General features: G+C 43.1%; 1 protein-coding gene across 2 annotated transcripts in view; it reads right to left on the bottom strand.

Annotated features, from left to right (window-relative positions):
* Window positions 1-613: 613 nt before the first annotated feature.
* The window catches only part of arfgef1 (ADP-ribosylation factor guanine nucleotide-exchange factor 1 (brefeldin A-inhibited)), a 50,285-nt gene continuing 27,277 nt past the window's right edge, over window positions 614-23,621 (bottom strand). Inside the window, exons 8-40 of one of the 2 annotated variants that reach the window (XM_086192106.1) lie at window positions 23,244-23,375; window positions 22,007-22,254; window positions 21,445-21,578; window positions 19,352-19,586; window positions 18,637-18,736; window positions 17,705-17,844; window positions 17,501-17,609; window positions 15,453-15,654; window positions 15,253-15,364; window positions 13,963-14,168; window positions 13,783-13,867; window positions 13,498-13,663; window positions 12,875-13,026; window positions 12,245-12,373; window positions 12,005-12,163; window positions 11,379-11,523; window positions 11,202-11,292; window positions 10,873-10,913; window positions 10,584-10,753; window positions 10,020-10,171; window positions 8,989-9,161; window positions 8,713-8,873; window positions 7,699-7,829; window positions 7,428-7,557; window positions 7,206-7,341; window positions 6,305-6,443; window positions 6,043-6,115; window positions 5,736-5,883; window positions 5,517-5,656; window positions 5,251-5,422; window positions 4,895-5,033; window positions 2,916-3,033; window positions 614-2,018 (exon numbers count right to left, since the gene is read on the bottom strand). In XM_086192106.1, coding sequence (XP_086048232.1) covers window positions 1,794-2,018; window positions 2,916-3,033; window positions 4,895-5,033; window positions 5,251-5,422; window positions 5,517-5,656; window positions 5,736-5,883; window positions 6,043-6,115; window positions 6,305-6,443; window positions 7,206-7,341; window positions 7,428-7,557; window positions 7,699-7,829; window positions 8,713-8,873; window positions 8,989-9,161; window positions 10,020-10,171; window positions 10,584-10,753; window positions 10,873-10,913; window positions 11,202-11,292; window positions 11,379-11,523; window positions 12,005-12,163; window positions 12,245-12,373; window positions 12,875-13,026; window positions 13,498-13,663; window positions 13,783-13,867; window positions 13,963-14,168; window positions 15,253-15,364; window positions 15,453-15,654; window positions 17,501-17,609; window positions 17,705-17,844; window positions 18,637-18,736; window positions 19,352-19,586; window positions 21,445-21,578; window positions 22,007-22,254; window positions 23,244-23,375 — 4,793 coding nt within the window. In that variant the 3' untranslated portion in view covers window positions 614-1,793. The remainder of the gene's footprint in view (window positions 2,019-2,915; window positions 3,034-4,894; window positions 5,034-5,250; window positions 5,423-5,516; window positions 5,657-5,735; window positions 5,884-6,042; window positions 6,116-6,304; window positions 6,444-7,205; window positions 7,342-7,427; window positions 7,558-7,698; window positions 7,830-8,712; window positions 8,874-8,988; window positions 9,162-10,019; window positions 10,172-10,583; window positions 10,754-10,872; window positions 10,914-11,201; window positions 11,293-11,378; window positions 11,524-12,004; window positions 12,164-12,244; window positions 12,374-12,874; window positions 13,027-13,497; window positions 13,664-13,782; window positions 13,868-13,962; window positions 14,169-15,252; window positions 15,365-15,452; window positions 15,655-17,500; window positions 17,610-17,704; window positions 17,845-18,636; window positions 18,737-19,351; window positions 19,587-21,444; window positions 21,579-22,006; window positions 22,255-23,243; window positions 23,376-23,621) is intronic. The other variant, XM_086192107.1, reaches the window with a different exon arrangement.

The raw sequence follows: 23,621 nt of genomic DNA, 5'->3' as shown, positions 1-23,621 counted from the left end.
AATGGTTGTAAATAAAGATAAATGGACTAGATTTAAATCTATATTTCATGTTAACAGACATAGGAATAGGAAACTATTGTTTTTTGTTATTGTTATAAATCATTCATGTACACTTGGGATTTGTAGAAGCGAGTTTGCGCAAATAAATGTGGGTCTCTGGCGTCAACACGAAGACACCAATTGTGAAATAAGGAAACCCTGTCATGTTGATGAGGGCTGGTTCGCTCTGTAGTCTGGTGAATCAATGACCTGTTGACATTCGATGCCCCTTAACGCATCGCAAGGGGCTTTGTAAGATAAATACCCCTGCAGAACTCCCTCCGCCCACAAGGGAGGTTTCATTCCAGGGTGCCTCAGGTGGGTAAGCCCTGCATAAAGAGTGCTTCTGACAAATTCGCAACAGTGGCTGCATTCAAGGTCTGTAGAGCTGAAACTAACAGCTTTTTGAGTATAAATACATGCTGCTGCTGCTGGTAATACACCACCAAAATACACAAATTTAGCTGGGTTAGAGGTATAATACAGCGACTTTAAATAAATCAAAAACAGAAAAAAAAAATGCAGGGATCAGGTTTAGGGTGTATAGAGGAGGAATAGAATTTAAAGTCAGTCATTCAATGTTTCAAATCAACCAAGTTCAAAAACTTTATTGACCTAGAACCTGATTAGAATGCCAGATGATGTATCGTACAGAAAGTTGTACATAATCTTTTGTAACATAGAAAACTTTACATTGCTGTATCATATACATTTTGTTTTCTACATCCATGAGCAGGAATGTACCCCATTCATACGTAAAGCCCAGCTAACATTTGTCATGTTCTCTATACATATTACTTTTTCCCCAAACCAAAGAAAAAAAACAAAACAAAAAAAAACCCAACAAAACTAATTAAATATATTATTAACGTTTGATTTTGTACACACGAGTGACAACTAAACTCAAAAAAAGAAAAAAAATCAACATGAAAACAGACTCAAAAAGCAGCTAGCATCAAGTTGCTCTCTCCTCTTCCAGTTTCATATCACATCTGTCGCTGTTAAAAACCTAACAACATATAAAATGGAATAATTTAACCCTTCACTTTCATGGTCATGACAAATCATACTGTAAAGGACAAAAACTGCAGGAGATGTTTCAACCAAATAAATTATCAAGAAAAGTAAAATCTCCAGTGCATTCAAAACAAAAACAGATCAAGTGCAGCAGAGGGAGAAAAAAATAATAAACAAAAATAAATGAAATCTAGTGTTATAAGATTATATTACATAGCGGCAGATCTGTACAACTAGTTGAATCCAAGAGGCTATCAATGCTAATGTTAGCCATCCGAGGTGCAGAGAGAAAGATCATTACTATCATCAATGTGTGACAAATTCCACATTTCAAGGTTACTGAATATGTTTTTGCATGTTGCTGAAACCGCTCATTCTTTAATGTTTTTAAAATATACAGTAAGAAGCACACTTTGTTTTTTGTTTTTTTTGGGAAATATATTCCTTCTGAGCTGATCAGAGATATGGGTAACTGTCTTTTTTCTTTTTTTTTTCTTTTTTTTGATCAGTAGTTGTATCCAGTGGAGGAATCGCTACACCTTGTTCAAGAGTTTTCCTCGTGGTATCAAGTACATGTCTGTGTGGTGATAAGGGTTAAGGGTGCGGGCAGGTGTTAGCAGGTAGCTGACTGGGGATCGGCCACTCAAGTCCAGTGTTCAGCATGATCCAAGTGGAGTAACCTGAGAGCTGGAGGTCTCAGTGGAGCTCTGTGTTTCCAGGCATGATGTAGCTCGCCATCACTGGGCCTCCTCCCCAGCCTCCTCTCCAACCTCGGTGTTTGTCTCCTCCTGTTCGGTTTGTGCCGGCTGAGGGTCCGGTTCGGGTGCAGGCAGCTGGGCGATGTGAAACACCAGGCCGATACGCAAGTAGAACTTTCTTAGAACAGCCCGCAGCTCTGGGATAAGGTCAAACTGCATGATCTCGCACAGTAGTGGGTAGTATCTGGACGCATGAGCCTTGAACTGAACGTGACGGAGACAGAAGCAACACGGGATGAAGTCACACATTCAGACTCATTAAAGCATGAGGAGGGAAAAGTATCGTCAGAAGCTCTCAACATCTCAACAATGTCTCATCAGCAAAGCTCTCAACATGGCTGACTCCCTAGCTAGCCTCATCGCTAACTCACAGCTACATCCCTCAAGAAGGCTAACAGGATTTGGGAGGTTTCCAGCAGGAAGAAGACTAACGTTTTTTTATGTACTTTATTCTTTTTATTTCTTCTTCCTTTTATTCTTTTTTCAGTCTCTTCTTCAATATTCTCTTTTCACGTAACATTCTTTAAATATGTAGTAATGCTCTCTCTTTGCTGGAAAGCACTTTGAGCTACAATTTTTGTATGAAAGGTGCTGTACAAATGAAGTTGTTGTTTTAATTGTTATCATCATCTAATTGACTGCAATTCATTCGGCACTTTTTATGCTTCTGGTTCCCTTTGTCAACTGAAGTACTCAGGAACTGAATATAGAGCATCTGTTCTTCTTCTACTTTATTATCAGTGGTTCCGTAACAGGTTCAATGTAATAGTTTGTGTTAATCCAACCTGCTACCGGACCTGCTGTCCTGCTTGTTTAGTCCCGATACAAACAAACTGGAGGCACTACGGGAGGATGAGGAAGCAGGGCTGACTACTAACCGCCAACCATAATAAACGCTGGCTTATGTCCATCAGCTCAAGGGGCTGCATCTGCTTTCTGATGGCTCCTACACATTTTAAGTGAGATCAAAAAGAAATTTTGCCTAAAATGCACCTCACAACAACTCACCAGAGACTTTTTACGAATTTGATCGTTTCTCAAAAACAAAAGCGGCAGAAGCATCTCGACATTTCATGACTAGAATGAGTCAGGAACACTCACCCTCTCATCGCTGATTTTTAGCACCTTGGTGAGGAAGAGGAGCAGCAGGTTGGTCCAGGCCTCTCGATGGCTCTCGGAGGTCAACGCCAAGAAATATGCTACAGCTTCGCTGCACACACTACAAGAAGACAAAAGAGAAATTATTCAGCTTCTCATACACTCAGTTCCTGTCAGGATTTTATTAAATACAGGAAAATTACAACCATTTTCGGCTGGTAATTATTTGTGTTGATTTAAACATGCTAAACTGCTGGATGATGTTTGCAGAGCTCTTGCTAATTAAAGTCACTGACTGATGGTTTTATGAAGATAATGAGACGTTTCTCTTCCTGCTTTTCAGTGGGGAGAGATGTGACACGACAGCTGAACTTTCTTCCGTGACCCTGTTAAACACCATCTGTTTATTCCTCTTTCACAGCTCCCCTGCACCCAAATGTCTGTGACCCCATCACCTCTCGTCTGATTTGCACCTTACGCTAATCAAATGTGCATGTGTGCTGTACGTGACTTGCGGCAAGTGAGGGTGTGTGCAATTTAAACGTGTGGCTAAGAAGAGGACTAAGTGTGTGTGTGTTGTGTGCGTGAAGACCAAAGGGACACAAAACTCAGACATGACACCACGCTGCAAAGAGCTGGAGGCTGCCAAAGATGGAAGCAATATTTTTGACTATCGCTGTTCCACCAGCAAACTGCTTTTATTGAATACTAATCATCTGACCCCAACACTGCTCGTGTCCGCCCTCAGGAAGAGGAGCGCGACGTCAGAGCTGGAGGAGGCCAGAGACCAGACCCGACGAGGTTCACGCCGGGCTCCTCGCGAAGAGCTGAAGGTTTCCATCGTGCACAACTGCGTAGAGCGACGACTGACGAGTACTGACTATCAAGAGCTTCTCAGCCCAGCAAGCAAGCACATGGACTTATTAAACCATGAACACGCCGACTATGGGCCATGTGATAACCTCAGTCATGGTCATGAGTTCATGTTTATCGAAACAGCTCACTATGTACCCTGAGTCCAGTATCGTTTAAAAAGAACTTCCTCTGTTTCCTGCCCACTGTATTTTAACCAGATGGGATAATTAAGGAAGGACAGCTCAAATTCAGAATATGCTTCGAGCTGCAACTCAGTTCCTCCATTTTTTTAACAGGTTTTTGGTGAAATGCCTGAAATAAAGTCTGTGGTTCACACTAGTTTAATTATTTGGCCCCTTCTCAATGGCTAGCTGCTAGTTAGCTTAGCTGCAATGAATGCTAGCAGTGGGGCACTAGAGAAAGATGTCTCACAAGTCATCAAATACACTTGAATCGCCTGCATTGATAGAACAAGGGTTGGGATCAATATTTGCTGTGAAAAAACTGTTGAACATGATGAGATATTATCTTTATCTGAACTGAATCAACGAGGAACTTCGGTAATTGTACGGTTAGACTTACAGAATCGGTGTATGGTTTGTGTGTGTGTGTGTGTGTGTGTGTGTGTGTGTGTGTGTGTGTGTGTGTTTCTGTGTCATCTGCTGTTCTTCCAGCAGCGTGTTTGCACTGTTCGTTAAATATTTACACAGAAAAGATTCTATTGATTTCTTGATTCAGGTAAATGAGCCTCACGCACAGACCACATCTGTTGTTCCATCTAATCAGGTGATAAGGAATTGTGAGGAAAAGTCGACATCATTAGCAGGGAGAAATTTAAGCCGAGCGACAAAAGAATCCTGAGATCAGTTGGAGCTTTGCTAAAGTCGATAAAGTCGAGGGTTAAAGAGGCTGGCGGTATTCTGTATGTGTGTGTGTGTGTGTGTGTGTGTGTGTGTGTGTGTGTGTGTGTGTGTGTGTGTGTGTGTGTGTGTGTTTCAGGCGAAACTTCCTGCAATAATGCGTCAGAAAAATACTGGATATGAATTGTGTTACTAACAGGAAGTGTGTAGGTTCACGAAGTGTGTAGGTTGAGGAAGTGTGTGGGTTTAGTGTGTTCAGGTTCTTACTTCAGCAGTCGTCTCTGTACCTCCTCCCAGGCGTCCTGCCGACTTTGGTCTGTGTACATACGAAAGAGGATGCGCAGACCGCACGCCAGGCTGCTGGTCTCCTGCTTCAACAGGTTAGGCTTTGATTTTCCTTTGAAACCTTTAACACACACACACACACACACACACACACACACACACACACACACACACACACACATTTCCATTGCTATTTTAAAACCGTGTTTTTCTTTTATGCTGCATCACTCCTTAAAATTTGCAGAGGTCACATGTCTCATACCATCCTTTGTCTTTACATTTCAGCCAATCGGAGCAGACAAAGGCCTGATGCGAGCAGATGTGGTTTCTCATCCTACCTGCTTTCCACAGTAACGTCCTCTGCTCGTTGTTGGAGTTAAAAGCCTTGGCGAAGTGGTGCGACTCCAGCAAGCAGTCCAGCAGCTTGAAGAGTTGCTCGGAGGTCAGGTAGCGATACATGCCCTGATCCTGGGTCTCCACGGGGACGTCTGCTGAGTTCAGGGCATCTCGCTTTAAAAGATGAAGAGTTGACAGGTTATTCACGACTTAATTCACATGAAAAAAAAGACACACATCGTGTTCTTCAGACCACAAAGGTTTGTACCTGAGCAGCTGCGAAGTTCTCAGCGTCTTCCTTCTTACTGGTGGCGGGAAAGAAGATGATGTTATCGATGGTCTGGATCAGCTCCAGCTGCACGACACACTTGATCAGCAAGGCTGAGAATAAGCGTTGCTCCTGGATCTCTGCGGAAAAAACGGATATTCATCAGAATCCACAAGAGATGGAACGTTTGAGCCCTCGAGGGGAAGCCGTGACACTTACTCGTTGGGGTCCTGCTCCTGGAGCCGTCCTCACTCATGCCCGAAGCGGAACTGTACTGACTCTGCCAACGGTTCTCCATGGCGGTACTGTTAGAATGCTGGTCCTCAGAGCGAAACTGGATGTCCAAAGACTTCTGGGAAATGGAGTCCTGAGACAAGGGACATAATGTTACTATATACCAATTTATAAAGCACTGCAAACCTTGTGCAAAATGCTAAAGAAATCACGGGAAACTGGATGAAGACAACAAATTTGACAAAACGTTCTCCATCATGGAAGATTTATTTTAAAGAAAAAGCAGCCTCACCAGTTGTTTGTCTGACAGGCTCTGTGACATCATGTGATCTCCCTCTGCTCCCGCTGGTCTCCATGTCAACAGACTTGGACGAATAAAAAAGCATCAATCAAACAGTGTACAGACAAACCACCAGACTAGATAATTACTTCTGAAGCATAATGCATCAAATTAAACATTAATATGGTTACAATTTTTAACAGACTGCTGTATTAAGCCTGTATCTGAAAGGTCATTTTGTATTGTTTTGTTTTTTTTCATGGCAGCAGCTTACGCATGAGGGATGGTGGTTTTGAAGATGTCCAGCATGCAGTTGCACGTCTTGTCCCAGGTCTCTGGGGAAAACTTCTCTCCGTTCAGGATGACCACGTTCTCTAGACAGTTGGTGCCTGAACGGGCAAGCTGCTCGTTATCTACGCACGCACGCACACGCACACAGATGACAAGGCGCGCGCGCACACACACACACACACACACACACACACACACACACACACACACACACACACACACACACACACACACAGATGACAAGGAGGAGCAGGGTTAGCTTTATTCTGGTGAACAACCCCAAAACGCTATCAACTGTGATCACTTGTTGGCTAAACCTGCTGCTCCTGAAGTTAAGTTATGCAAGTAGCTATTTTAGGCCCCATAATTATGTTCTAATTAGACTTGAGGGTGCTTGTCAGTTATGTGCCTATAGAATCACGCTATCATTATAACCGTCTCTTCTCCTTTCTTCTAAAGACAAAAGGACAGTGTGCTCCCAAACATTAATTCAACTTTAAATCGATGTTATGTAGCATTTTTAGCTTCAATATGCAGAACGGTGCCTCTTTCATTCCTCCTCTGAGTTCTGTATGTCTGTTTCTACCCTGTAATTTGAGCAGCAAAAGCTCTAACTAGCTTGTAGTGATGCTTTCAGATTCAAGAAGGTAGCGTGGAATTAGCAGTCATTGTGAAGCTATCAATACGTGAGCAACTGCTGTGAGTCCAAATGGGATCATACACTTTTTTTTTGTTCCTGCTCTGTTCCAGTTTTGACGTCAAAATCAGCCATTTCACTTAAAATAACAGTTACAAAAGCGCCAATCAACCAATCAGCTTCCAGTGTTTTACTGCCTGTAACAGCTATGTCCTCCCGGAGAGCAGAAGGGCTGCTGTGTTCTCACCTTGCTGCACACACCAGTAGAGCTGAGCCAGAATGTCATCCAGCAGGACGTCATTGAGCGATTCAAAGTACTGAGTGAAGACGTCACAGATGGCGTAAAGTGCATGGTTACAGGTGGTGGTCATCCACTCTGCTTTCTGAGGACGCGACACAAACACACGACCTCTGTGAGAATGGTTCCCGATGAGAAGCAGCTTGCTTTAACAGCTGCTGTGTCTCGTACCTCCGTCTGTTGCTCGGGCAGCTTCATGTTGTCAAAGATCCTGAAGACAATTTGGAAGAGGTCTTGCCACCAGCGCTCCTCAAAGGTGTGCCCGTAGGTCTTCATCACCTCAAACATCACAGTCAAACCCCTGGAGAATCGAACACACACACACACACACACACACACACACACACACACACACACGCACGCACAGGCACACACATAGACATTTATCTTAGGTATCAAAATATCCACTTTTATGCCCTGAGGTAACAGGTGAACTGCCTACCTGGTCCTGACGTCCAGCTTACACCTGTTGATGATGCAGGAGAGCTCGAAGAGGATGGGGAACCACCCCCGCACCCACACACGGTCCTCGGGTGCTACATTCATGTCATCACTGGTGTAGTCTTTGAAGGCCTGACACACAAATAAGAGCCATCTTCACTGCCTCGGGAGACAATTACCCCGCCTACACATCTGCATGCCCCTGATAATGCTTCTTGTTTTTGTGCAGTAATGTACATCTAATAATGTATTCGAGAAAAAACATGTCTTTTTGATTAAAAAAAAGACTGCTGTGTGGGTGAGCTGAGATGAATCACAAGATTATATGCAACATTCCAACCCGAGCCAAAGCTTATTTTACTTAAACCGTCACTAAAGAGAAACACCAGAGGTTCTCGTGTGTTCTGGACCCCCCGAGTTGACTCTCAGTGAGCCGATGACCCCCATATGAATAGAGCCGGCTCAAAAGGGACCCTTATATCTCGAAATATTTGAAGCAAACCTGCATTCATGCACCCTTGACAAGCATTTAAAACACCATAATTTGGTCATTTGATCCAAAAATATAGATATTGGTGAATAATTATTCATTTTTGCCTGTTTCATTTTGGGAATTGATAAAAGTTCATTTCAGTTTTTCCTCTTGAAAAAAAAAAACACTACACCAAAAGAACGTATTGGCTGTGAAAAGGTACCACTGTACTGTGCTTTCCTCACGGATGCATGAACACTGTTTGAAATAAAAAAGAAAATGTAAAAAAAAAAAGAATGAATTTATCTGAAAGTTGGCGTGAAACCACCTACAATTTAGGAATAAGTGAGAAAAAAATAAAAAGAATTTGGCAAAAAAAAAAAAATTCTCAGAGAATTTGGAGCTGAATACAGAATTGCAAATAACAGTGTTAAATTCTATGAAGAGTTCCGATGAACATCCAAGAAGCTTTTCTGGCTCTCGTCATTTTACTGAGGAACCATGAAAGTGCGTCTAGAACTGGGCAGACGGACTGATACTGACTTGTGGCCTCTCTGAGACGTATTTGGCGCAGTGTCTGATGAGTCGGATGGCCTCCATGCTTGTGTCTGGAAAGGAGGCATTACAGGCGAACTCGGACAGACACTTAACGGCATCCTGGAAGGAGTCGATGGTGGCCGCAAAGTGCTTTTCAAATACATTCGCTGGAAGATGTAGAAGAAGAAAAGGGGGAAAACAGAGAGATAAAACAAAAAAAAAAATGATGGTAAAGCAGAGACAAACTCTTGAGCGCCAACAAGTCTTCAGTCTGTCACTTACTGACGATATGGCCCGTGGTCTGGAAGGCCAGTTCTACAATGCTCTCGTCCTGGTCGGAGGCAGCCAGGTGGAAAACGGAGAATATGTTCTTCCAGCCTGAGCGGATATTGGCAGCCTGGGAGTTAACCATCTGGGCGATACAGCGCACCACCATGTCTCTGATGGTGGGAGACCTGAGCGGTGGGGAGGTGGCGGGTTAGACTCAAAATAAGCCGAAGAAGATGCATTAAAAAGGAAAAAGACAGCAGAACCTTAATTAACATGAATCTCAACATTGATGTCAATTAACTCTAAAAGCTCTAAACGTTTGGCTGAATCGTTATTCCAGCTCATCCAGGCACATTTGTTTTTACAGATTAAGTTGCCATAGTGAAGCGCATCGCTAATTGCTCCGTAGTTATGAATGATAGAAAAGACTGCCTCCACTTATCAGTGCGCGCGCGCCCACACACACACAAACACACACACTGAGGCAGGGGAGGGCAGCCTGAGTGAGTCTAATGGACACACTGTGCTGCAGGGTTTTCATGGCCGCCTGCCATCTACTCTCTGTTGAGGCTCTCAGCCCGCTTGCTCTGTGGGCAGATTTATACTTAACACCACTACTCCTCTTTCACATCAATGAAAAAGGTGTTGCGGTGAAAACAGCTTGCCCGATGACGTGACCATTACAACGGCTTTATTTACATGAATGACATTCGTTTCGAACTAATAGTCAGCTTTTAAATGCAAAACAGACTGAAATGGGTCAGTGAGAAACATGCTTACTCACTGCTAAAAGGGAGAAAAAGAATGAATAAGAGACGAGGCAGGGAGCTGTTACAGAGGTTGAGGCGAGGAGGGGGAGTGAGTGTGTGTGTGTGTGTGTGTGTGTGTTTGTGTGTGTGTGCGCGTGCGTGCGTCTGCAGCCATGTGAGAAGCGGCCCAGATATAGTAACCACTTACAACCACGGCACAGGCCTTGTGTTTGCACCACCCACCTCTAACCATGAGTGTTGTAACACAAGCGAGGCGTACTCTCAGACAAATACCTGTTCTTTTTCATGATGTGCTCAAACGGCCTCAGAAAATCTTTCTGGAATCTGAAGTTAGCCAGCTCGCCCTTCTCTAAAAACTTCATCGACAGCTGGCGGAGAGAGTCGACCGCGAAGATGGCAACGTCCTCGTTGGAGTTGCAGCCAACCTGCGAAGACATGAAACATCTTTTCAGTGATGTCACACAAAGAACAAACTGTTCCTCCGGTGAGATGTGTAACGAGAACAAACAAGCACCTATGTGCACAGAAGAAACAGTTTGGGGAAAAATATCCCCTCAAATGATAAATGGCTACTTTGATCATTTGCTTTCACACTGTTTGCAGCTTTCCAGTGAGAAGAAAAGCCTCAGCAAGAGAGAAGCATCATTGAATACTAAGATACCGGGGAGCTTTTCTGGCAACAATTTGTGTTTATCACTGACTACAATCATACTGTTGGGAAGAAAAGTGGAACAGGACGAAAATGACTATATTTCAAAGATAATATCTCCTCAACATTTGAAATTTTTCCCTTTTTATTCCCACTTTGTCGCTGCCTGTTTCATAGTCACTACCCACCTTGTTGAAGTGGTCTCCAATAACCTCCCAGATCCTGGACCACTGCAGCCTGATGCGGCCCATGTTGTAGTACGAGATCTCCACTATTTTTTGCAGGCTGAACATACGTGGGTGTGTGGGCGAGGCCAGCTCATCCATGGACACAGCACACAGCCAGCGCACAAAATCAACTGACAAAGGGAGATAAAAGATGTCGCTGAATGAGTGAAGTATGGGTAAAGTTAAAAATAGCTCCAATGTAGCAAGCCTTGGAGCGATAAGAATAACACCGATCTGCAGGTAGACTCACCTATTGCGTTTCCATCTAGTCTGGTAGAACCTGTGAAGATCCTAAACACACAACATGACAGTGATTATTTACAAGCTTCGTTTTAGTGGCGGCATTTCACGCGCTGTAAATCTGCACGTTAGGAGAAAAAAAAAGATGATCTGTTCATACGGTGCGAGTTGAAATACACACATCTAAAATTGTAAGCCCAGCTTACTGGGTCCAGATCTGGCGCAACCTTCTTACACCAAATTTCTCTCTCCATTTCTATTATTTCTACTGTGATTTCTAGCAATAAGTATGATATTTTCACAATGATGAAAGTCCCTACAAGTTCCTGACTACAGTACCTGTCCACAGCCACCACCACGCTCTGAGAACTGGTCTCTCCGATGGACTCCTGGATACTAGCAATCTGCTTTCGGTCGACTGTCCCGCCGACTATAGAACAAAACACAGGGGATTCACATTTCTTGTTCTGCCGGGAAGAACTGATAGATTTCTTGTGTTTATGAGTTGTTGCTGACCTAAACCCAAGTACTCATCGCTGCCCTGCTCCTTGGTGCTTGTGATAAAGCCCTCTTTGCCCCTCACCGTCCCTGAGATGTAGCGTGCCTTCACCCCTGTACCGATTAGCTGAGCCAGCTCCAACTGACTGATGCACTTCATGATCTGAGGAGAGAGAACAGAGACATTTGACCTGTAACAACACAGTGATTGGAGGGAAGAGCGGTGGGAGACACGCGCCTTGAGAGAGAGAGGGGACTGACTATCTTAAACACGTTTAACTAAAATATCAGAGCTCTAACTGTAAAAAAACAAAACAAAACAAAATCTTCAGTGAAACGCTGCTGGCACAGTAACGATTTTATTTGCACTTTACATCCTTTACTGCTTATTTGGAGAGTCCAGATTTTTGGGTTTACTAGCCTGCTGTTTTGCAGACGTCCCTTAAAGCAAAATTACGCAGCAGTTTTTGCTAGATCATGTAGAAGTTCTACTGACTTGTGTACTATTTGTGGTGACTAACTTTGAACTATCAGTACAGACCAGCATAGGATATTTACAGAAAAAGTATTTCTATTGCTAATCAGCGAGCTGGTAGCAAGTGCATTTTATCTCCTGTAGAAATGTTTTGTGAGGAAATAAAAACCTCATGCCAAGAGTTGCCCAGGTAGTTCCCGTCAGTGTGAGCCACTGTGATGAGCGTCTTGATAGTGTCAATGTTCTTCTGCTTCATTTCTGCAATCCCGGAGCTAGCGGTCAACAGGGTGAACCTAGCCAGGGCTTGGACATACGCATCCCGCTCCAACTGTTCCACAAAAGACAGGACATGAAGCTTGTAAATTTACAGCAAAAAAAGAGACAAGGTTCTCAATTCTAACCACAGTACCTGTATGGAGAAGATGCACGCTATTCTGATCGCACAGCGGATCCCTTCGAGACACAGCGAGGCCACTTCAGTGTCATCACAGTCCTGAAGACCCACACTGAAGGCAGCCAAGAAGGGCGTCCACGCAAGCTGAGGAAACACAGACAATGTCTCCAGTCGGTGTGTGTGGATGTGTGAAACAAGCATGTGTATATTGCCCCTTTGGGACCAGGGGAACTTTCTCCTTGATCTAAGAACCTTTGGAGAAAATATCTTTGTTTTGACCACAGGAACCAGGGTCTAGATTCAGCTCCAGGGACATTATTTCACCTCCCCAAAAGAGGAAACCAAAACTAGGAGGGGTGGATCTTTTCCTGCTGAAAATGTATCACTGGTTCAGTACTTGCCGCATTTCCTTCAAAGCCCTACGTTTATGAAGCCTGCCAGTGGACTTTCTGACTTACGGATACATCAAGAAAGGTTATGACCAGAGGACCGATGATGAGGCACAGGTGGTACCAACGGTTTACACAAGCGGGAAATAGAAACAGCAACCATGACGTGTGGAACAATACATCTGACGACTGATTTTTTTTTTTTTCCAAGGAATTTTTAGCAGAAAAGGTACTCAGGTCCCTTGTCCCTTGTTACCTTGAACATGGGTCTGACGTGTTCTAGATGTGTGGCGCTGGTGAACGGAGCCTGAACGTGGCTGACGGCCTCCATTAGAGCTTTTGCCGTCTTTGCCATCTGCTCCATCTCGACGTTGTACAGCAGACGCCTCTGCTTCTCACTGGCCACACCTGAGAGAATAAATACACAAACACGCAGCATTTACAGCAAACCGACAACTGGGAAGAGGAGAAACACTCATTGAAAAGGCCCTGCAAAACAGAAAAGGAGGCTGACTTCTCTGAAGATAAATGTCTAAAAATAGCCTCTCCATGTGTGTTCAAACTCTAAGCAGTACATTTTTGGTACTTTCATGCTTGAGTTGCTAACAATGTGAGCAAGCCAATTCACTAGTTTATATTTCTGTGTGAGTGAACTGATCCCAGCATCACAAACACTCACGGACTTTTATCAGCCCATCAGCAGTAAAATATAATCAATCTGCACGTGATGCATCTCTAAAGGATTTCCATCGAAGCCAAAACCTTCACAACAACAAGGCTACAAGGCTCTGGATAATCACTTCATATCTATTCAAAACGACACACTGTCTTTTGACGTGCTTTCAGGGAACAAAGAGACTCTGCTGCAGTGAGACTCACTCTGCTTGCTGGATTTCATGGTGAGCTCTTTTGTCTCTTTCATCGCAATCTTTTTCCCCGCAATCTCGTCGTAGATGGCCGAGAGATATTCCTCAGGTAAGTCTTTGCTGTCGTTGATGCCGCGGTTCATCTTGATGTATTGCTCTTTCGTCATTTTATTCTTCACCTTTGCAGCAAAAAACAAATACAAAAAAAAACAACAACTTCAAAAGCTGCTTAAACAACATGATTTATGATGATGTGATGCATGCTGTTGAAATTCGCTCCCAAAGGTGGTGTACTTACCTGCGGACTGTGAAGGTCTGTTGTCAACATAATGATGGAGTAGGCGAGGACGTATGCGGTGTCAGCGCTGGCAAAGAGGGTTTGTCTAGAAAATATATCAAAGGGAAGGAGAAGACTGTGAATTGAGCTTAGAAAAAACAAATTCAGCTTTTTCTGTACTCGGGATCTCCCTCTACTCACCCCTGATTGCATTCTAGATATCTTGCTGCAAACTTCTCCATGAGACGGTCGATCTTTTGGGCCTCTCCGGGGAGCCGGAAGCCCTCCAGGAAAATCCTCAGTGCAGAAACAAAGTCTTTGCCCTGGAAGTCCATTTGATCCACGTAGGCGTACATCACCTCTTTATTAAAACGGTCATTATCCCCGAGGAACTCTCCCACTTGAGTCTAAGAGAACAAAAAAGGTCAGTCTTATTTTCATACCGTACCTGAACAACATCTTCCACGAATTGACTTGAAACTTCAGCTATTAATTCTTTTTCTTGTCGTGAGAGGAAAGTCGGAGATGGAAAGTTGATTTTGATTTTAAGCATCTCGTCAGTGACAATCAGATAATACACATTTGAATTTATCCACGATGCTGTGGGTCACTACCTTGACATTATGAACGTGATTACTGCTGTGAACAGACACCCCCCCAAGGCTGTCCAATCAAGGCCGTCCAATCAAGGCCGACTGCACTTCCCATTACAGTTAACTTTACTCTGCATTGGCTGCAGGACAGGCATTCTATCATTTTGTATCTTCTGCATGGTTTGGTTGGATGATACTGAAAAGTGCAGCTAAAGGACAATGCCTATATTTTAGGAAATTCTGCCATCCTCTCCAGGGCTAGACAAGAAGATAGACCCTTTCTTTCCTTTATGAGTGCATTGGTGAGGCTAGTTAGCTTAGCATGAAGGAGAGCCGTGGATGGGAAATGTTAGCATCTTCAAAAGTCATCAAATATACATTTCTCCCAAATTGGTCGTTGCCTGAATTCATGTAACAAGGGATGCGTTTCACAATCATTATGAAACAATAATCAAATAAAACGAGAAATTGTAATTTTGGAATGAGACAATCAGTCAGAACTACTTTCCTTCGATCCGACCCAAAATTTCACAAGCACCACTGGAACATCGGCCAACAAAACGAAAAGCTTGTCGACAAGTAGAAGAGCGACTGCCGCTACTCACCATGTCGTGAGAGAAACACAGATCCAAAACCTCTACTTGATGACTTTTGACTCCTGTACGCAAACACTTACCACTCACTTGGATTCGTTGTGCTAAGCTTACTAGCGGTCAGTCAGTCTCAGCTCCCTATACGCATGTAAAGACAAGAAAAGGGTATTTTTCCTGTGTCTGGCTCTGGGGAGGATGACACCATAAGTGTGTTGTTCATTTAAGCGCGTTGATGCCACTTTGGCTTTTTTGTCTTCAAAATGACTCCCGATAAATGAGCTGGAGATGGCGATGTGACGTCTTACTGAATCAAGCCTCTCCTCTTGATGCAAGAACTGAGCAAGGTCCTCCGGTGTTGTACCCAGCATACCCTGCTCTTGAAGATACTGGATTCCTCTCTTTGGTTTCTTGTTGAACCTGTTTAGATTCAAAATAGACAAACTAATACAGCCGGTAGATTGGAGTAGATTAGGAAAATATTGCAATTGCGTTTCACAGAACTCACAGGTCAATCCCCTGCTCGATGATTTCCTTTTGCTGTTTGAGGACCTCAAACTGCTCAGGGTTGTCAGTACCCGACATCTGAGTGCTGTAGCTGCCGATGCCGGACGAGGCAGTGGAGTCCAGGGAGTTGATGCTGCCATAGCGGTTTATGGTCTCTGGCGCCCTGGTCTCTGTGCTCTCCTGCTCCGATGGTTTCTCTTGGCCTGAGAGGAACAAACACGCTAAAAATCAACCAGATACGATGATAAACGAGTGTATGTAAAGCTATTGTTACAATAAGAAGCAACCCGCTGAAACATGAGTGAGTTTTTAATTGGAGTGTTGTTGGTAGGAAGTCCGCCTGTGGGCTTCAACATATTTTTGCTAAATCAAAGTGACAGCAGAGAGACAAGAACAAAATGACCCTGAAGCTTTTTTAAAGATTGTTGTTGTCGAGAAGAATATGCACGGATCGAGCATGATCACCAGAACATTTATTCACACAGAGCATAGACAGTTATTATTGAAGGTGAGTTGTTTCTTTTTAAAACCCCAGGCGGTAAAAAAAAGGAAGCAGAACTTTCGGGCCAAAAGATGTGGCTGGTTAAGATTGCAAAGACAAGCTCAGGGTTACGTTCAGGCATCTTATTACCCAATGGAAACTCTTTAAAACATTTAGGGCAGTGTCTCAGTAATGTGACCTGGCGGTGTGCTTCCCACTCTTCAATTTAGAGGAGGAGGAGGAGGGAGAGAGAAAGAGTGCCATAATACAACATTAAAACTCATTTAGATCACAACAAACATCCTTTATTAGGTTATTGTGACACCACACAGGTTATCTAACTCAGAACAAAAAAAAAAAAATCACCCACAACTACAAACGTCACAGCTTCAACAAAATGCAACAAGTCTAGCGACCAACTCTCTTCTGCTCTAAAATTACCTGCTCGCGCTTCGACGTCATCCAAAAAAAAAGGGAGACAATGAAATGATAAATGACAGTTAAAACGGTTAGATGAGTCTTTGAAAGCCTTACGATCACAGTGCACTTTGATTTAACTTAGTATGAAATGCCCCACCGTAGCAGCAAATGCTAAATTCTAAATTCTAAAAGTGGCCTGTGAGCTCCTGCTGGGTTGCTAATGACTTGTCTTTGTGGCGAGATAACGCTCCTGCAGGTGAATACTAAACAGCACTGCCTCGCCTGGTTAGCCTTGACAGCTTAGCCAGGAGCTAACCTGTGGATCATTATGGAGGGTTTGTGGGATATCTTTCACAAAGATGCACTTTCTCCTGAGTTTGAGCTCCTCCTTTGGCAAACAACAGAAATCCTCTGGTGTATAAGACCCCCGAGGGCTCGTCTCCCGCACCGATGCTCTGTATGTGGCAGACAGGTGTTTCAGCACGGCTCAGTCTAAGGTAGCGCTCTCCTTTTTTAGGCTAAATCTCCTGGATTAGCGTGTCTGCGCTGGCCTCTGGGCTTTATCTCACCGCCTCAACACACGCTCGCTTTTTTTTTTTCGTTCTTCAGCGAGCGGATGAACTCACAATCTCGACACTGGCCTACAGATGAATTGCAGCTTTATCACCAGTAAACAACAACTATTACTACTTCCAGAACTACACCGATTAGAAGCGACACTACTTCTAACTTTGGCAGTCTCATGTATGACACACACTTTTCCACACACAGCTTCAAATGTCCGGGAGCAATAATGTGGGATTTTATAGTCAAAATCAGCAAAGCGTAAAATTGCAGGCACATTGACAATTCCAGCATCTGTATTCAAGATGTACACGTAGATTTGGATGAAGACCAGTTAGACTGGGGGATAATATCTTGATGTCACTGTGGAAGACAGTTAAATGCAGCAGCGTATCAAATCATTACACCTCCTTCTTCCCTTGGTGTTTAATTCAGTTTTCAATAAAGGTCAGGGGGCTGATAGTTCAACAGATTCAGTTTGCACTTGTAAATCTTTTTTATGCTGAGTGGAACTATCTGAAACAATTTGTTAAATGAGAAAAAAACATGTGTGGAATACGTTATTTTGATCTTGAGGGTCTTACCAAGGCTGGTCTGGGAGTTGGGGTTGACATACTGATCCTTACTCCACTCCACCATACATTTCAGGATGGACACTAGACATTCAAGGCCTTTCTTTCTCAAAGTAAGCTCCTAGAAAGGGTTGACAAACAGCTGTCATCAAGAATCTGCACTAACGACAACACTGTGACGACATAAGCATCAAATTGAAGAGGTAAAATGCTCACCTGTGGGGGGGTCGTGCCGAGCTCGTGGCCCCCGCGACCCTGCGCGATTTTTGACAGGTCGTTGACCAATCGCTCAAATATATTAGCAGCATTCAAGTCACAATCATAGTTTACGTAGATGTCCACCACACTTTGGGCATCTGAGAGAGACGAGGAAGGAAGAATGCAGCGAGTCGGTCATTGGCTACGTTTACGAGCATATCAATACTCCTCTATTATTTCAAGAATGGTAACCCGACTTTACAAACAGCATAGTTTTTCCAAATCTTGCATTTTCTGATGAAGTCATGTGGTAGATGGTAATATTAGTCAGGATTAAAGAGCATTCTTTGAATTCGAGTACTCAGCATATTTAGAAAATGCATCTAAAAACTATAAGGTTTCTCAGGAGTTTGGAACATTTTCAGGGACTCTCGCTCGTTTACAGCCAGATGCCTAATTTGCTAGCTTAGTGCTAGGATGTAGCCAGCTAACAAGGAAGACACCGCTTGTTAACTTCCCAAAGTTGATTCAAAGTCTTAGCAAACATTAAATGTGTCGTAATGAAGAAGGAAAGCACCCTTGAAGATGACCCTTGACATCGAGAGAGGATAATTGTGAAGTTTCGTTGAGTGTATTTAGTGTAATTTAACCGGACAAGAGGGCAAATTTCACTAGCTTTAACTGAACTTCTCATAAAGTCTCGAGGGAAAAAGTCTGCATTTTGTGATTGCACGTTAACAGGATATTCATTTTCCCCCAGCAAAATAAATAGCAATATTTTTATTTTCGGGATAAGAGCAAAAACTAAAATGGTAATAAAATAATACAGACGATACAACAGGAAATGGGGGGGGGGGGGGGGGAGTCTCCACTATTGCCTTAGTATCAGTGATTTATGAATACACATGAGTAATCTTTGTGATGAAAAATGTGAAAATAAAAATACATACCTGCACATATTCTAGTAAGAGTTTGTATAACCATCCATTTGTGGTCATAGGAGCTTGTGGAGGTTTCAAGAATATACAGAAAAATCTCCTTGAAGAAAACCTGCAGAGAGAACCCATGCGTGAACATCAGCGGCAGCCACCAAGACCAAAACATCAACCCTAACTCACTTGGAACAAACAAACTAGAAACCAGAGAAAGCAGCCAAAATATTTTACAACTCAATTGCACCAAAGTGGTAGAATTTTACAGCACTGTGTGAGAAATCACAGCTCCCGTTCATCATTTCTGCTCGATGCTGTGCTGAGAAACGCCCTCGATGCCAGAATGTATGTGATGTTCTCCAACAGGGAGAGACTGTTGGGACTAGAGGGACGACTCGGAATTCATAGTGACATTCATTTTTAACGCTACGGTAAAGCAGGACATCTTGAGTAGAAACTAATGTACACAAAATTTTCACTCAAATGTTCTACTTTAGCCAGGAGCAACCAGAACATTCAGCTGCCACAGAAGGTGTATGATTGTATCTTGTCACTGATAAGCAGCGGATGAATGTACACGTATCACCCCTGTACACAGAAAACTAGTTCATCAGGTTTTGGGATGAGTGTAAAGACGGGGGGAAAATGAGCACAAATATTACATGGAGAAAACGATACTGCTGGAAAAATGGAGCAGCAGAAATTGTTCGCCTCGCTATCACGTCAATCTCACCTCGATTTGCATCTTGAGGTGCGTCTTGAAATGCGAGAGCAGCGTCAGGAAAATGGAGAGTGAGAGTTCAAAGACCTCAGGCACAGAGGAGACGCCGTTCTTGGACAGGGCCACGCACAAGTACTGCTTGATAGCGTTGATGAACATCTCGTTGGTCTTGAAGATGGGCCCGGCATTCTGAAGGATGGACAAGAGCAGCTGGAGGGACAAGACCTTTGACCTCAGCTCGTGGGACCTGAGGACAGAGACAGAGTTATAGTTCAGTAAGGCAACAAAGGGAACGAGGCTGATTTTCCACAAAACAAACTACAAATGACAGCCTTTGGACATACGCTGTTGAAGAACATGCAAAAATAACTGATATGCTTCAACCAAGTGTAGTAAATCAAATTATCTTGTTTATACTTTAGGGGAAAATCTACATGATGCACACTGTGACTTCCTGTATCTCCTCAAAGAGTATAAATCAAAAACAGCCATCAGAAAGCTGCTCAACAAACTCAAAACTCATCTGCATGTACAGCCTCAGCTGTTTTCATGTCGCAGCAGAGCAGAAAAACTGGAGCTCCAAAGGAAAAAAAAAAAAAAAAAATATATATATATATATATATATATGTGTGTGTGTGTGTGTGTGTGTGTGTGTGTGTACACTTTCAGCTACTTTTTATGCCGAGAAGCTGCTTCTCTGCACTGAGCAGATGAAGGAGGATTTATGTGGCATAGCAAATGTGTCTCCTGAAAAATCAATCTTAAGGTGCAACAGGATGGTCACAGATGAAACGTCTGTCAAAGCTCAGGCCAGAAAACGTTTGGTGCCCGATGAATAATGAAATCAAGTTAATGATACCACTTCCTAGCGAGACCCCCCCCCCCCCCCTTTTGAAAGGGAAACGGAAACAAGAAGTACGAGCAACGATAACGTAAATTTGCGTTCAAGTTTTTAAGAGTTTTATGTTGCTTAACGCAATTCCCAGAAAGACTGACGCCAAATGTTTTGTTCAGTTGTATGGACATGTTTATCAAGAGCAGTAGTACAATTAATATTTCCAAAGTAATGTCATTAAAAACCTTTGCCTTGATGTGTAAAAACAGCAAAATATTATGAACTTTTATTGACTTCCTCATGCTCTATTTCAGGTTGCGCATGTGAAATTATCATTGGAAATCATTTAAGTGCATTTTTTTTTCTATTTTTCTACACATTCTGAGATGAAGACAGAAAGGTACCAAAGTCAGAGATACATGTGATTTGACAAAAGTCAGATGTAGCCCAGACTAAGTTCCTACATATCAAATTCAAGAGCGGTATTAAGAGTATTAACATGTACATCTGAGGAGGAGCGTACACTTGAGAGTCGGTGTGTACATTTAGTGAATAATACAGCGGCTCTTTGTGTTTGATGTGTGTGTGACAGAAAGAACCCTCACGCTGAGCACTCACATTCGAAGGCTAAAAGGTTCCTGACATGCTAAATTAGTGTTAAGCTAATCAGCAGGCTCGCGCGCACCCGCACACAGACACACACACACACACACACTCCACTCATCCTGAATTGTAAAAGATGCAATAATGCACACAAAAATCACATTGTGTGAATTGAGTGACACACAAAAACCAGATGCAGGAAATCCTGTTCTACAAAAGCTGTCGCTATCAGCACCAGCCAATCAGATGCCGAGATTTTTCTGCATGACCAAAAGTAATATGAATGAAGGCAAATCAGATTTTCCTCTCCCCTCTATGATGCTATGAAAGACTATAGCAGAAGACAGGAAGTGATTCAGAAATGCAGAGCGTCGCCTTATCGTCTCTTTCATAAGCGTTTCTCAAAACACGGCATATATCGGAGGAGCAATCCTCCCCTGAGTCCTGACTCCTGTCTATTCTTACACCCAAACGCACACAACACTGCTGGAGGAAGGTGGACCGACTTTGGATCCCATTACTCATCTCAAGATTAATCAGAAATCTATAAAATCAATAGTCAAAGATCCAAATTGACACTCTTTTATACAGTGCATTTTAGCAAACAGTGTAAAACCCTACACCAATAGAACCTGTAAAATAGTAAACCGCGTTCTCGAACCCTTACTTGGGATCAGGAGGTCCATCAGACAGCGGCTTCATCGACAACTTGCAGAGTGAGCGAAAGACAAGGAAGGCATCTTTCTGAAGGATGTGCGAAAATTTAGCACCAGGTGGCTGACCAGGTGCTGCTCCTGATTCCTGTGATTTCATAAAATATTTGGGTCACAAGGTGGGAAAAAAACTGAAAAATGATGTGAATATGAACCCTTCATCTCAGCTGAGTGCATTCAGACAAAACTGAAAATTTTGGCGAACAGAAAAAAGGATGATGTAATTAACAAGGAAATTCATTGATGTTAATCAAAGAAGTTGGCTAGCGGTGACAGTAACTTTAATTATTGATGCATTCATTTGCGGAAAGAACAAACAATTAAAGAACTGAGGATAAAAAATGAAGTATTATCCTTTTTACATGAAATTATTAAATATATTTAAGTACATGTTAATTCACTTTTCATAAACAAACTAAAGGAAGTCATTTTAAGACTGGCTTTTATGAGTTTTGGTGGATGAATTCTCCTGATCTCACTTTGTCTGACTTTCCAGAACTCGAGTCAGTGCTTCACCTGAGTGTCGGTGGATGAGACGGACAGTCTGTCATCCGGCAGCGAAGGAGTGAAGCTGGCAGAGATCGGAGTACCAGGAATGCCGTTAGCATGGACATGCTCGCTGTCGCTCCCCATGGTGCCCTCGTCTTCCAGGGAGTTCTGGGTGCCCTCCGTCGTCACTTCAGCTGGCTCCGACTCTGCCGGCTCGGCCTCCACACCAGACTCTTTGGAGTCAGAGCAGAGGTGTGCGGGGTCCAAGCAGTGCCCTGGGATGAAGTGACAACTCTCTCAATATGTCGCTAACTTAAAAACAGGCTGCGTGTAACAGCAAAGTGTCACAACCTAATCTGGAGTGTGACATGATGTTCTGGTGGAACAAAAAAAAAAGACGAGAGACAATGACAGAGGCACATTGTCCGCAGGAGGAATGCTGGGTAGAATCGAGGCAAGCGCTCAGGTTTACAAGAGCACAAGAGAGTGCATTTCCATTCCATGTTCCTGCTGACCAGTACAGCCTGTTTGTCAAATTGCTTCTCAAGCGTAAAGCTGTATTTGAAAAAGAAAGCCAAGGCACCATTCTTTTGTTTGTTAAGTTAATAAAGCTTCAGCCTCAGAAAACTAGGGGGCTTGTTTTTTTGTTTTTTTTTTCTTGCACACAAAGAAGAGTGCTTTGCCTTCATTTCTGTCAGCGGCTAAGAGAAATTCAGAGAGCACGACCTGACCTCCAATTTTAATGTAGCTTCCCAGAAACAAACACAGGCTGTTATTTATTTACAAAGGGCTGGCTCTACTAGACTTTGTGCTTCTTTTTCAGACAAAAATTCAAACCCAGAGAGGTGCTTGTTTATCAAAGTGGGTGCACCAGCCTCCAAGCCTGTTCGTGGCCAAGTAAATGCACCTTTCTCTGACGTGCTTTTAAAGGATTGTGCAAATAATGGAAGGAGAAATGATTTGATTGACTGAGCTGCACATCGCTAGGTTCATAAAATCTGCAACAATTTGGTGAGGTGGTGAGAATTTCGATGACCGGTATTCGACAAAATGTCGACAGCATCCAAAGACAGGTAGCAGTGAGCTGTAATGTGTCATAACAAATACTGTCATGTGACACTCATGAAGCTGTTCGTCTGCAAAGGAAATGATCAAAGTACAAACAGTTCCTTCAGCACAAGAATAAAAATACTCAGCCTTTTTGACACGATTGTCAGCTTGTATTTTGTTCGTGGAGTGTGTGAATGAACATTCAGCAGCTCACCTCCTGCAACAGTATTGACCACCTCCTGCAGGATGCTCTGGACGATTTCCTGGGCTTTTTCCTCATAGTTTGGAATCTCTTCGTCCTCTTCCTCCTCCTCGCCTGCTTCTGGATGCTGCTGGGTTGATGCATCTGAGCAACACACACAACTTCATTTGGCTGCTTTTTTTTTTTTTTTTAAAGAAACATGCTAACTTTTAAGTAGTATTTAGATACCCATCCCTCCAGAGTCTCTCTGAATGCTAGTTAGCTTAACGCAGTGAATGGTAGTGGGTGGGAAGTGTGAGCAAAACTCTCTGGCACAGAGGAGAGAAGGGTATCTAAAGAAGAAAGTATTTCTAAAAAGCTGGCGTGTTTCTTTGAATTTTTGGTTAGAGA

This window comes from Aulostomus chinensis, chromosome 21 (genome assembly GCF_037954235.1).
Source record: "Aulostomus chinensis isolate RoL2024-O1b breed Wild chromosome 21, RoL_Achi_v1.0, whole genome shotgun sequence".
In the NCBI taxonomy this organism is placed as follows: Eukaryota; Metazoa; Chordata; class Actinopteri; order Syngnathiformes; family Aulostomidae; genus Aulostomus; species Aulostomus chinensis.
The sequence above is the reverse complement of the archived record's forward strand: the minus strand, read 5'-3'. Positions and strand labels throughout refer to the sequence as shown.